We start from the raw sequence: 12,252 nt of genomic DNA on the forward strand, positions 1-12,252 counted from the left end.
AAGCTTCCATCTTCAGCCACAATGAACAGTATATAGCCTATTACGTTTGTATGGACCTTGCCCAAATATAACGCTTTTCGTGGCAGTTCAATTCCTGTGCGTAATTCGGTGTTTCCAAAGCGCTCCAGCTGCGCGGGGTCACATCCAGATGTGTGTGTTTTTCTTTACGGTGCGACGAAGACGTCGATGAGCGTCTGAACCAATCACTACCGCCCGGGGGCGGGTCATGTGTGGACTGTTGTGGATATGGAAAATGGACAATTTAACACGCCCGTTCATCATTGAGATTCGTACAAGAGGACATGCACTTGCACGCTGAATTGATTCGCAAATGCCAGGCCGTGGTGTGAAAAGAAAAATTACCAGAAAGGGGAAGAGCGTGGTTCGCCACCCGGTAAGGGCGAGCTGTCTGTCGGGGAGTAGTCGGAGCGCAGCAGGGACCGTAGCCGACTGGGTGATTTCTGTTTATTGTAGACGCATCTTAGTAATAATGGATAACCAGATGTTTCAGTTGATACTGCAAATTGTGTGTACTCTATTCAGAGTTGTAGAATATTCCCAATTTGGCAAATACTGATCTTTTCCTCTTGTCTAAAGGCGCCAATCACCATTAAAACCTCATTTTCATACAAATACAACGAAAGGCTTCACTGTCCACTGCCCTGTGGCGACCGCACCGGTTGCGGTTGTAAAATTAAAATATGTTTCTGTAAAGTGCGTTGTTCGCCTTAAAGCCGCTTTAACAGCCAGGAGCTGCTCCTGTTTGCATGGCGCTCAGCAGCGCACCTTAGTCACGCACGCCGCTTTACATGTCGAGATGGGAATCACAAGTGTTTGGAGCAGTCCACACGATCAAAACAAGAAAACCTTTTGTTAATGCTGTAGCCAGTGTATAGACCTGGAATATGTCAGCTAGAACTTAAACTGAGTGGAAGTGTAACTGTGGTACTTCCATTCATCTCTGGGTTATCTTGACACTAGCAGCCTTTTTTTGTGACAGACGCAGCCTGTGTCGGTAAATCCAGGTAGCTGGCGGAGCAGCAGGGAGTGATGATGTGCGGTCCACGGTGCTCTGACTGAGAGAGGTGCATGCTGGATAATAGAGGAGACCCGACACATATCGACGAGTGAGGGATCTGCGAGATTGGAGGAAAGACGCGAGGGGGCCGGCGGGACGCTCCGCTTTGACATGATTTTTATGGAAGGTGCGTGTGGTTGCGCTGTATCAGTATGTTGTAACTTCATCATATTGTAGAGCTTGTAAATCGAGAGAAGTTGTTGGTGTTCTGATCCTCTGCAGCTGTAGCGGCGCCGCTAGACCAGGACCGCCAACAGTTCAGTGCGCAACTGTACTGATTCTGCTTCAGGGGGACTGGAGACTCTAAACCTCTCTTCTCAAAACTGGATGAACCTGCTACTGCCACCTGCAACCGATTTCTGTATCATTCCATGACAGGTAGGCTGAATAGGTGGTGGCATGTTTTGACAGAGTGCTGCACTTACTATGCTGAATACTGTTCAAACAGGCTGATGCATTTAGGGACCTTCATATTGCAGATAATTATTCTTTTACTGGGTCCTTACAGCCCCAGATCCACTCACTGGGCTTTAGGGAACTCTTGAACACAAGTTAAGATCCTTTGGCAAATGATCTGCTTCTGCCACTGGACAGTCAGGCTACATTACTCTGTCACCATCCAAGAATATTAAATACATTTGCCACTGTCATTTTCCTGTGTAGTAAGCACAGAAATAGTAGTAAGCATTTTCAAATTCAGGGTCACCTTTTTCACTGGATGTCAAATCCCAATATATTTTACAGGTTCATATATTCAAATCAGACTTCTGTACGCTACTGATGAAAACTGTGGCAGTCAGAATGCATTTAGAGAACAGTATACTCTGTCAGTATACTCTGCATGCAACTCAATGTAACATGGCTTTGTCTTTTTTAATATTTTTCCTGGCTTCTCTTTGTCTTGGATAACCTTTTTGCATTCATGATATATCAGATAATAGCTCAGGAAAGCAGAAAATTACCCGCTTTGACATCCTAAGTGCTCCACGTATTAATGAATCCCACAGAAACAAACAAGGCTGCCAGAGTTCATTGCAGAAATTAATTATAAGTCCCTGTTTTTTTTTTTTTTTTTAATGAAAAAGATGGTGACTTCAGTGAGCCCAAATAAAGTGTTGTCATTATTGTGTATGTGCAAAAAGGTTCTCTGAGAAGGTGGTTCATCTTGTTTAGGAAATTACTTTATTGTAATAGAAACACCCTCGTCTTTATGGGAGTTTGCAGTAGTACAGGTTCTGTAATACTCTGCTGGTGATTAAGAGAAACACAAATCTTGTTTATGCATTTGCCAGTACAGTACAATATGCCTGCTCCAGAGGTGGTTGGTCATTTTATAACTGAGGCATTCATTAGAGAGGTTGAAAATAGGGGGATTGCCACCTTATAATCTATTAACACTGATTTGTCACTGAACTTATTGTTCTAGCATTAGCGTATACTACTTTAGTGTTGGCGTTACAACATAAACAGGAAGAAAGAGCTTTAAAAAAAACAAACTTATTTTCCTTTCAAGATTTAGAATCTTGTCAAACTATTTTCTGCAGAAGCTGCTGTTTTAATCGCAAATGTCAGGGACACTCTGCTAATTGAACCCTGTCTGGAATGTGCGCCTTCTTTGTTATGCCTGGGTCAGATTGTACATCTTCCCTGTATTCAAGGTCAGATTGTTTATAGGCCAATCTGATGTGCGTTTGCTGATAGGACTGCCTCCAGGCTGAAGCAGCAGAGATAAGATGAGTTGCAGGTAGGATGCGCTGTGAGCAGGACCAGTTAATAAGGCAGATGGGTTTTGCTACAAGCCGCGTTCTGCTGTGTGTGTGTTGTCAGTTCCACAGCCAGGTAACCCGAACACAGTGCGCTGGGCACTGCCTGGATCAGTGTCCTCAGTAGGTTTTTCCACACTATTTGCTGAGAGTTGTGTGTGACAGTGTTAGCTGTGATCTTTGTCTGTGTGATACAGTCTGATTTGCATGGTTTCTGCTCCGGTTTTCTGGGACAGTAAACAGCACTGCCAAATTCAGAACACGAGCTTGAACCTCCTAATAATTGTTCCTACCAATCTTGCTCATTCTGTTAATTAGCCCTTGTGGCGTTAGAGTGCAGCATATTGTTGAGACATAATTAATCAACCCGGCTTGTAATTATGCTGGGATCGGAATGTAAGCGCGGTTGGAAGGCTGGTTGCGTTGCAGGGCGTTCAGCTTGAGGTAAACATCTTATTATCCATGTCAGTCCCTCAGCCCACACGGAGCAAGTATGGTTTCATTAAGGTGGAGAAGAACATAGTGTTACCCATGTTAGGAAAATAGCCTAATAAAAGAACCAGCGCTTGATTAAGTTTATGGCCATTATGGTTCCAGGGTGGTCGACCTAATGGAAAAATACCCCTGTAGCTGCGTGAAGACAGCCAGAGAGATTACTTTTCCACACAGTATAAGACCATTTCTTTAGCACACAGCAAAATGTGTAAATGTATTTCCGTCTATTATATGCATATGGTGGGCTGCAGTGTAAAGAGAGCCTCCATTTCAAAGGGCAACTAGTAGGTGAGGACAGAAAATAGAACATGGGTTGCATCCCAATTGTAAGCTTTTCATGCTTGTCTGTCAGTGGATACAGCCCCTTTATTTTACCACGGCAGGATTGTTTTTGGTTCACCACAAACGGACAAACCCTGCACACTCAGTGACTCCTGCTCAGGTTGTAGATAGTCAGAAAGTTATGGAAATGCGACCCTGCTATTATGCAGGCATTCAACATTCTAGCCTATAAAAACACACATATGAGCACATACACAAATTCCTGGCCAGTCTTAACAAAGAAGCATATATTAACAGAGTGGTTCCTAGCATGGGGGTCAGCACAAGATGAATCTAAAGGGTCATGAGATGAGAACAGAACAGCAGACACTACTGGTTCCTGCTACAAAAAGCTCTTTGTTCCCTAATATCTGCTTTTTGCTTGTGATTTATATAATATGGTATTTTAAGGCCCCTAAAGAAGTAACACTTATTGTAAGAATTCCATAAAGTCAAACCACATATTTGACACTCTTTCTGTATAGTAGATTTCATTGTAACTGGTGGAGTCTGGCATTACCACACTGGATTCAGGTTGCCTACACACACGCGAGGGATTCACAGGAAACAATGCCTCATGTAATCCAGTGTCATTTGATCCACTGATATACATTACACTGCATGAGAGCTGAATGAAGTTAGTTATAATTCAGGCCTAACATGTCCCCACTGCTGGCTTCACATTAAAAGCGTTCAGTTGGCAAAACCTGGGGTGGCTTTTGATTTGAAAAAACTACAAACTTCAGGAAACCTTTCATGTTCATTACTGCTCTGGCTGATCGCACCTGGTTATCAGAAATGTATCTTTAAAACCATTCTTTTGTCAGCTGCTGACTGGAGAGGACTCTTACATTTTTCACAGAAGGGATGGAACAAGAAGCAGCAGCTGCAGTCAACTGTTGCTAAATCTACCAGGACTGAAATTTTAAGGATTATTATCAGATAAAGTTATCAGAAGAGGAACAATGACTGCTTGGTCAAACTTCCCTGTGGCCAATGACACACCAAAGGGGTTGCAAATAGACATAGCTTCATTTTAAGAGGTCACAAGTGAATAAAATTGGGAATCACTGCAGTGACACAAACAACACAGTGTGGCTACATTCTGGTCACACTGTCACATCTCTAAGGTCTGTAATGACAGAGTCCAGGGTTTAATTTTAGCTCGACGGAGCCTTCCACTTCACCACAAGATTTGTGTTTTCTTCAGAGCACTTCATTTTGTTGAACTAATATGTTGCCAGCTTTAAGCCAGCAAAAACACACATGCCAGATGTGAGTTTAAATATAGGCTAGACAGATGCCTGCGCGCGCTCGGGCACATACAGCCACAGAGACCTGCTGCCACTGAAAACTGGCATTTTTACAGCACAATCATCCAGGATTTGAGTAAATTACGCTGCCTTCATTCAGGTGGGCTGTCTGTACAAACTAACCATATCATTTGGGAAGGAATAGAAATCTCATGTTACTGGGCTTTACAGCCTATTTACAACCTGCTCTGTCACTAAATCATTTCAGTCTTCATAATGCTGCCGCTTCTTACAGTGGGAATGACTCTGCTTCCTGGAGAATGAAGTAGATTTCATTTTTGAGCGCTGCACTGTCAGTTGTGCTCATCACTGGTGGTATGACCAGAAACTAGCAAATTGAACAAATAAGGGAAAGCCAATCTTTTCCTGTAAGACGGGAAACTCTTTGGGAAAAAATTTCCAATTTGGTGGAAGAAAATGCATATTGACAAATGCTGAATTTCCTGCAGAGTGACATCAGCGGCGACATCTATTTCAGAACACGTCAGTTTTCATTTTCTATCAAAGCCTGCATAACCACAGTTGAATAAGCTGCTGTGCAAACAGAATTTGAGGGAGACAGATGGGATTGGCACATTTCAATTCCATATCCCTGAATGACTTAGCTCTGTGGAAAACCGCAGCAGGTAGAAACAGTTGAGGGAAGCCCTTAAGGCCCTCAGAGAGTAAGAGATCAAGGACAGGGAGTATGGGGAGTAGGTCCAGCTGTCACCAATGAAATATTGATTAAGTCCCTTTCCCCCTTGTCGTTCCATCCTTCCATACCTCCTTAATGTCCTTCAGCCTCACCTTCTTTTTCCTCTTCACTTGTTTTTTTTCTGCCTAACCTTCACATGTCCTCCACTTTAGACTATATTTAACAAGAGCTTCAGCTTCAGAAATAAATTACATTCCATAAAGAAGTTCAGCCCTTTTAAAGTTGTAATACTTAACATTTCAGTCCTTGTTGATTTAGCAACTCGTGTTGTTAGTGCTGATATCAGCAGCTGTGATTTATTCCTACAGCAAACACTCTCTAAGCAGCTACTGTTCTTCTTCAGGAATTCAACAGAAGAGCTACTTGAGTATCTGTTTACAGCCCAGCTAAATAAACTCACTTATAATGAAGTCGGTCAATAATAATTTTAGTTGTGCTCTGGTTTCATGTGCACACAGCACAGGTTACCCACACAACAGCAGAGCACAGCAGAGTTAGTTACCTTGCTGAGATGTTGGCAGTGCACAGTTGTCGGTGAGCTCACTGTGGCTGCTCCTTCTTGTTTCATTACTCCCTTGCAAAAACTAAAAGTGAACCACTGCTGAAAAAAAAAACCTAAAATGACTTGCTTTGTTTCAGTTTGGTGGAAATTGTCTTTTTAATTGGGAAACACTGGGATATAATCAGCAACAACGCAGCTCAGATATGTTGTTAAAATGCTGAGACTGATCTCGATGAGATAAAAATTAAAACAGTATTCTATGCCTCGTTTCCGCTATAGGAAATTTCAAACCAGTGTGAGAATGATGCACTCCAGCATGTTATTACAGAATATAAATACACTGAATGTCTGTTCCTGAAAAAAAAACAACAATGACAATGATTAGTTTTTTAAAAAAGCTTTTGCTTTCACTAAAGTCACTAACTTTTATTGTGAGCACAATCAGTATCTTTACAACTATAGCATGTTAGAGAGGTGAGGTGCACAAATGACTGTAGTGGTACTTCCTTTGCTGTTAGAATATTGATTGTGTAGAAATCCTGTTTCCTCTTTAGCTGGTTTTAATGCAGTCTGCATTGTTACAGTTTCATTCCTTGCTCACTACATTATGAACCTTCCTTGAAGTTTCTTTGCACTGAAGGCGAACAAATGATCAAAGAATTGTTGGCCTTGCAGGATGTATACCTCATGCCTGTGATTAAGTGTTTTTTGCCCCTCTTCATCCCAGCACCCCAGCCACCTTTTTGAGGACGAAGCAGAAATAATTGAAAAAAAGGAAACAATGCAAAAAATGGTATTGTTCTTAAGCAGAACCCTCCAGTCAGCTTAGGTAGGACAAGAAAATTAGAGGACAGGATAAAATAAAAGGAATTAATGATTTATGACAGGATGGAATTAAGCGAAGAACATAGCTCTGAGTCCTGTCCTCACCTTTCCTTGAACCCTCATCCTTCCACCTTCAGGCCCATCTATTCTTTGAGCCTTGTGGCTTTTTCCAGTGCTGGTCATCCAACCGTACTGATCCATCATTGATCCAGCATAGGGGACTTCTCTCACCACTTAGAGCCACTGTCTTGTGTATGTGTGTGTTTTGTTGCATCTCTATGGTCTGGCTCAGAGCCAGGTATGCCCTAGAATTTTACTGCCTTGTATTGGTCATTATGCTTCCTTGCTAATTGCCTCACACTGTCATTGCACACAGAAGTGGGATGGTAGGGATCAACCTAACAGCGGAGGCTTTCACACACACAGGAACATTCAGGCAGTGAGACAAGGGATCATTTCTTTCTGCTTAGTTATTTAAAACTGGGTAGCTTTATGTCCTATGTTATGTAACAGTATCTTAAATGATTATGTTCAATTCACATATGCTCCTCTAACTCTGTGTTACCTCCTTGCCTCCAAATTTCCTCCATATATTGTAACTGCTGTTATTTTATAAGCCAAGTGAAAAGTGTCAAGTAAACATTTTTATCAATTACATTGTGAAATGTAGCTTTAAGCACAGAAGTGGAGACTCCTATTTGTGATCCTACAGTAACAGAGACCTCCCTGCATTTAAATCAACATAAATATTCAGACTATTTTTGCAAAACAACACAGGAAGATTGATAAAAGCAATGGCATCCTTATGTGAAATTGCTTGGCGCTTAGATTAGATAAGACAACGGAATACATTCTTCATGCCCATCTTCATTATCATCAGCATAATGATACCCTCCATCACTTTTTATTACACCTTCATGCCATCACTATCAATTATCTCCACAACCACAAATCACCAGGACAGGTCTCGTACACATCTCTCATGGGGATGTATCCCGAAAAAAAGACTGAGGTCTAATCGTATCCATTTGTGGCAGAGGATAAGGAGTACGAAAAGAAAAAAAAAAATTAAGAAGAAAAAAGAAAATCAATGCCTTAACTAAAGGAGCAAGTGAATTATTGATGAGGACTATGTAATGGGATCCCAAGTGTCTATTTCTCCTCGCTTTGGACTGCTTGCTGCTCAGGCAACTAGTCATTGCCACAGAAGTAGAAACAGGGAAAGTGCCAAAAACCACCCACTAACATCTCCACAGGCAGATGAGAAAGTCTGCATTAGCTAGTACAGTGTGGCAGATATTAGCTGCTGTGTTTGAACAGGTTAAACACAGGTACAGTAAAAATGCATTTCCATGAAGACGTGTGTGCCTAGATGCTCTTTGTAGGGCTTGTACTATTTTCCAAAAATGTAGTTTGAATGAATGTGGGGCCTCTGCAGTCTCACTCGACTGAAGAAAAAGCTGCATTTCTCAGGCTCAAATAAGAGTTTACCCACAGTTTTTCCATCTGTGGTGTCACATCTAAAATGCATTCTCACATTACTCCTTAGATGCTTTGGTGCTGTAATTCCGTCTTCTTTGTTTTAGTGCTGCAGTTATTTGTTTATCACAGCTTACTAGTTTTCTTCGCTGTGTGTGTGTGTGTGTGTGTGTGTGTGTGTGTGTGTGTGTGTGTGTGTGTGTGTGTGTGTGTGTGTGTGTGTGTGTGTGTGTGTGTGTGTGTGTGTGTGTGTGTGTGTGTGTGTGTGTGTGTGTGTGTGTGTGTGTGTGTGTGTGTGTGTGTGTGTGTTAGCAAAAAGAGAGCAGCGATAGCCAAGTATTCTGCTGGGTCTGAAAGCATTTTAACAAAGTCCCTTGCAGTAGCACAGCCTGTTATATTTATGTAAAAATTGAGAGGCAAAGGCAGTTCGGTTCACACATAAATCCTTATTTCCTCTGTCCTTTAGAGGTGGAGAAATCAGAGGATGCATTGTTTGCCCACATCACCACTGTTTGTTTTATTGCAAGTGGAGAAGGCAGGCATCACTTCTGCTTGGCTGCAGAAGAGGCAAAATTGAGAAATGTGAATGAGAAGTAGCGAGAGAGTGGCCAGGTGAGACCTGAAAGCTTCCTTTGTGAGGCCGCTGGCAGTGAGAACACTGCCCTTCACTGTGAGGTGTTCCCTATACACACACTCACACAAGTACACTGTACATGTAGGAGCATTATGGGGGGATGTTTGGCAAAAATGTGAGACTGAAAATCTGTTGCAATTTTGTAAATGTAATTTTAAAAAAAAAAAAAACCTCATTTCTCCAAGGTGAACGGACGTTTCACAGGCGTAAAGCAGCTCTGTTTTTCATCTGCATTTCCAAATCTCCATCTCACATGCTAAATGCTCTCTTATTTTCTCCTCCACTGCTTTTCAACTGTATCTGGCTCAGTTCAACTGGAGCTTGAAGAGCATGATAATATCTAGTCTCGGCTGCTGCATACTAGCATACTATCGTAAAAGACTATTCCAGAAGTCAGTGCACATCACAGCACATATGAGCCTTTAAATATCCATCATTTTCACTGGAATGTGGAAGTCAGAAAGGGACAGAGATAGCAAGATGGTGGACTTAATGAAGAGATGGTTCTGATGTGTTTTGGATGCCTTTTTCAAATGTGCTTTTCTCAGTTATCTCTTTATGGGCTCAAGCTGATTTTGACAGTTTAAACTTCTCTGCTGCGCAGCATTATCCAGCTGTGCTACTTTATTGCTATTTGTTTATATGAGTGTATTAAAAGTGGCTGCAAATAAGTATGATTTTTAAAAATAAAACCCACTCGGCTATCAAAAGTGCTAGTTGTTGCTCCTAAGACAGAAGTTTCACAGTTAAGTATGTCTCTGTGCTGCTTGTGGACCAGCAACTCTGTGTACTGATCTGTATTCCTGTTTGTTTACTTCTCCTCAGGAGGGGCCCTGCAGACAGCAGTTGCGCCAGGCACCATGAGGCAGCAAGCTTGGCCTGAGAGAGCAGAGAAATCACCCTTCATCACTCTCGACCAGCCTGGGCAGCGGAAGAAATGCACACAGCAGCAGAAGCGGCAGCACAAGCCACAGCGGAGACAGCCTAATACACACATCTGAGAATACAGTAGAGCGCAAATGGGAAAGGCCGAAAGAGACTGAGACAGAGGAGTCAATAACTCAGATTGCATCATACTGAATGGCAAAGTAGACTGGTCCACACTTAGAGGCAGTGATGTCCTTTTTAACACATTGTCCTCCACTAGAAGCTCCTTGTTAGAAGTCACAAGTCAGTCCCTGGCCCCTGTGAGGCTACATTGCTGAGGGGCAGAGGCAAAAGGAAGGAGAGGACGAGAGAGACAGAGTGGAAAAAAGAAACTGACAGGCCCTCATGCAGGCGCGTAAGAAGTATGTTCTGCTGGGCTTGTGTGCGTGCTGCTGGCTGGTCCTCTTTTACTGGGGTGGAGGAGTCCAGCTACGTCTGCTTCGGCTACTGACACGCCAGCGGGGTGAGGTGGTGCGCCCATGGCCCAACTGGACTGACCGGGCCTTCCTTCCCCGCTATGCCCACTTGGACGAGCTCCAGACGGACCCTGGAATGGCCGAGTCACCCCGCCAACGCCGGCAGGCATGGTCTGCCATTTATAAGGACAGCCGTTGCCGCATGGAGACCTGTTTTGACTTTTCTCGGTGTCGCCGCAGAGGAAGGGAAGGGTTTAGGGTGTATATTTATCCATCAGAAAAAAACGACCGTGTGTCGGAAAGCTACAGGAAGATCCTGATGTCTATAGCTGAGTCACGGTACTACACCTCGGACCCCCGTGAAGCATGTTTGTTTGTGCTGGGTATAGACACCTTAGATCGAGACCAGCTATCAGGACAGTTTGTCCCCAGTGTGGATGAACGTATCCGTGGTTACCCATTATGGAATGATGGGAGGAACCACCTGATCTTCAACTTGTACTCGGGCACCTGGCCTAACTACACAGAGGATTTGGGCTTTAACATCGGCCAGGCCATGTTAGCCAAAGCCAGCCTCAACACAGAACATTTCAGGCCAGGCTTTGACGTCTCCATCCCATTGTTCTCCAAGGATCACCCTCAGAAGGGCGGAGAACGGGGCTGGCTGGTGAGGAACACCATCCCGCCACGAAGGAAGTACCTGCTGATGTTCAAAGGGAAGCGTTATCTGACAGGCATCGGCTCAGACACCAGAAACGCGCTCCACCATATCCACAATGGGAAGGACATCGTCTTGTTGACAACGTGTCGCCACGGGAAAGACTGGGAGAAACATAAGGACGCTCGATGTGACCATGACAACCTGGAGTATGAGAGGTAAGTCAGGGGTCATGGCCAGTGGGGAGGGCAGTAATGATGTTAAAATGAAAAGTCACATGTGAGTCAGTGTGTGAAGTTGTTGGAACACACCATGGTGGTGTTACACTTGCCTGTTTGTTTGAACTTTACATGCTGTTTTATTGGTCTTTTAGGTGTCATTGATTTTCTACAAACAGAGTCACTGGTAGCTGTTGTATCCCACTGCTTATTTTTCCCTGTTTTATAGCTGTATAGTTTTTCTGTTTGAGTTTATGATGTTTGGCAGTCACTTTCCAGATCAAAGTTTTTAGACAAGTCTCTGGAAATTCAGATTTAGGTCACCATTCACAGCAAGTCTTCTATTCTTGCTTTGGTACTGTTAAAATACAGTTAAATGGTGGTTTTAATGTGCTCAAATTCCAGTAACTGACCTTGAGCTCTTGTAATATAATCAGTTTTATAGTATTTTGCACAAACTAATTAGGGTATCCAACAAAAGAGTTTAACATCTGTACAAATGCACAATTCCATTTTATACTTGGGTGTTTACTCCTATAAGACAAATAAATAAATATACATTTGCTACAGCTAATTAATTACAACTGAAACAATAGTGTGTAATGAGCCGAAGCAAAGGTTGCCACAGAGAATGGCTTCTTGAAATCTCTAAATACCTCAAAGAATTAACCACTAACTGGATGTAAGATTTTTTTTTGTACTCGGGATGTCCATATTTTTTTTTTTTTTTTTTTTTAGACTTTTGCTCCTGCTGCTCCTGCTGTTGCTGTATTTGCTTTAGTTGAAATTATGTTTTGGAGTTTATTGATTAGATGGTGGGTGAAGTGCAAAAAAAGGCAACATTTGCAATAATTAGAGATTAGGGCCAATTCATTACAGTATATAACCTTTGTCATGGTTTGAAAACAACTCATGCAAATGAATAT

General features: G+C 42.7%; 1 protein-coding gene across 2 annotated transcripts in view; it reads left to right on the forward strand.

The window, feature by feature from the left end:
- The first annotated feature begins 228 nt into the window (after window positions 1-228).
- The window catches only part of ext1c (exostoses (multiple) 1c), a 65,518-nt gene continuing 53,494 nt past the window's right edge, over window positions 229-12,252 (forward strand). The window contains exons 1-4 of one of the 2 annotated variants that reach the window (XM_026299904.2): window positions 229-394; window positions 1,001-1,205; window positions 1,301-1,456; window positions 9,933-11,326. In XM_026299904.2, the coding sequence (XP_026155689.1) occupies window positions 10,380-11,326 (947 nt within the window). In that variant the 5' untranslated portion in view covers window positions 229-394; window positions 1,001-1,205; window positions 1,301-1,456; window positions 9,933-10,379. The remainder of the gene's footprint in view (window positions 395-1,000; window positions 1,206-1,300; window positions 1,457-9,932; window positions 11,327-12,252) is intronic. The other variant, XM_026299905.2, reaches the window with a different exon arrangement.

This window comes from Mastacembelus armatus, chromosome 11 (genome assembly GCF_900324485.2).
Source record: "Mastacembelus armatus chromosome 11, fMasArm1.2, whole genome shotgun sequence".
Taxonomy (NCBI): Eukaryota; Metazoa; Chordata; class Actinopteri; order Synbranchiformes; family Mastacembelidae; genus Mastacembelus; species Mastacembelus armatus.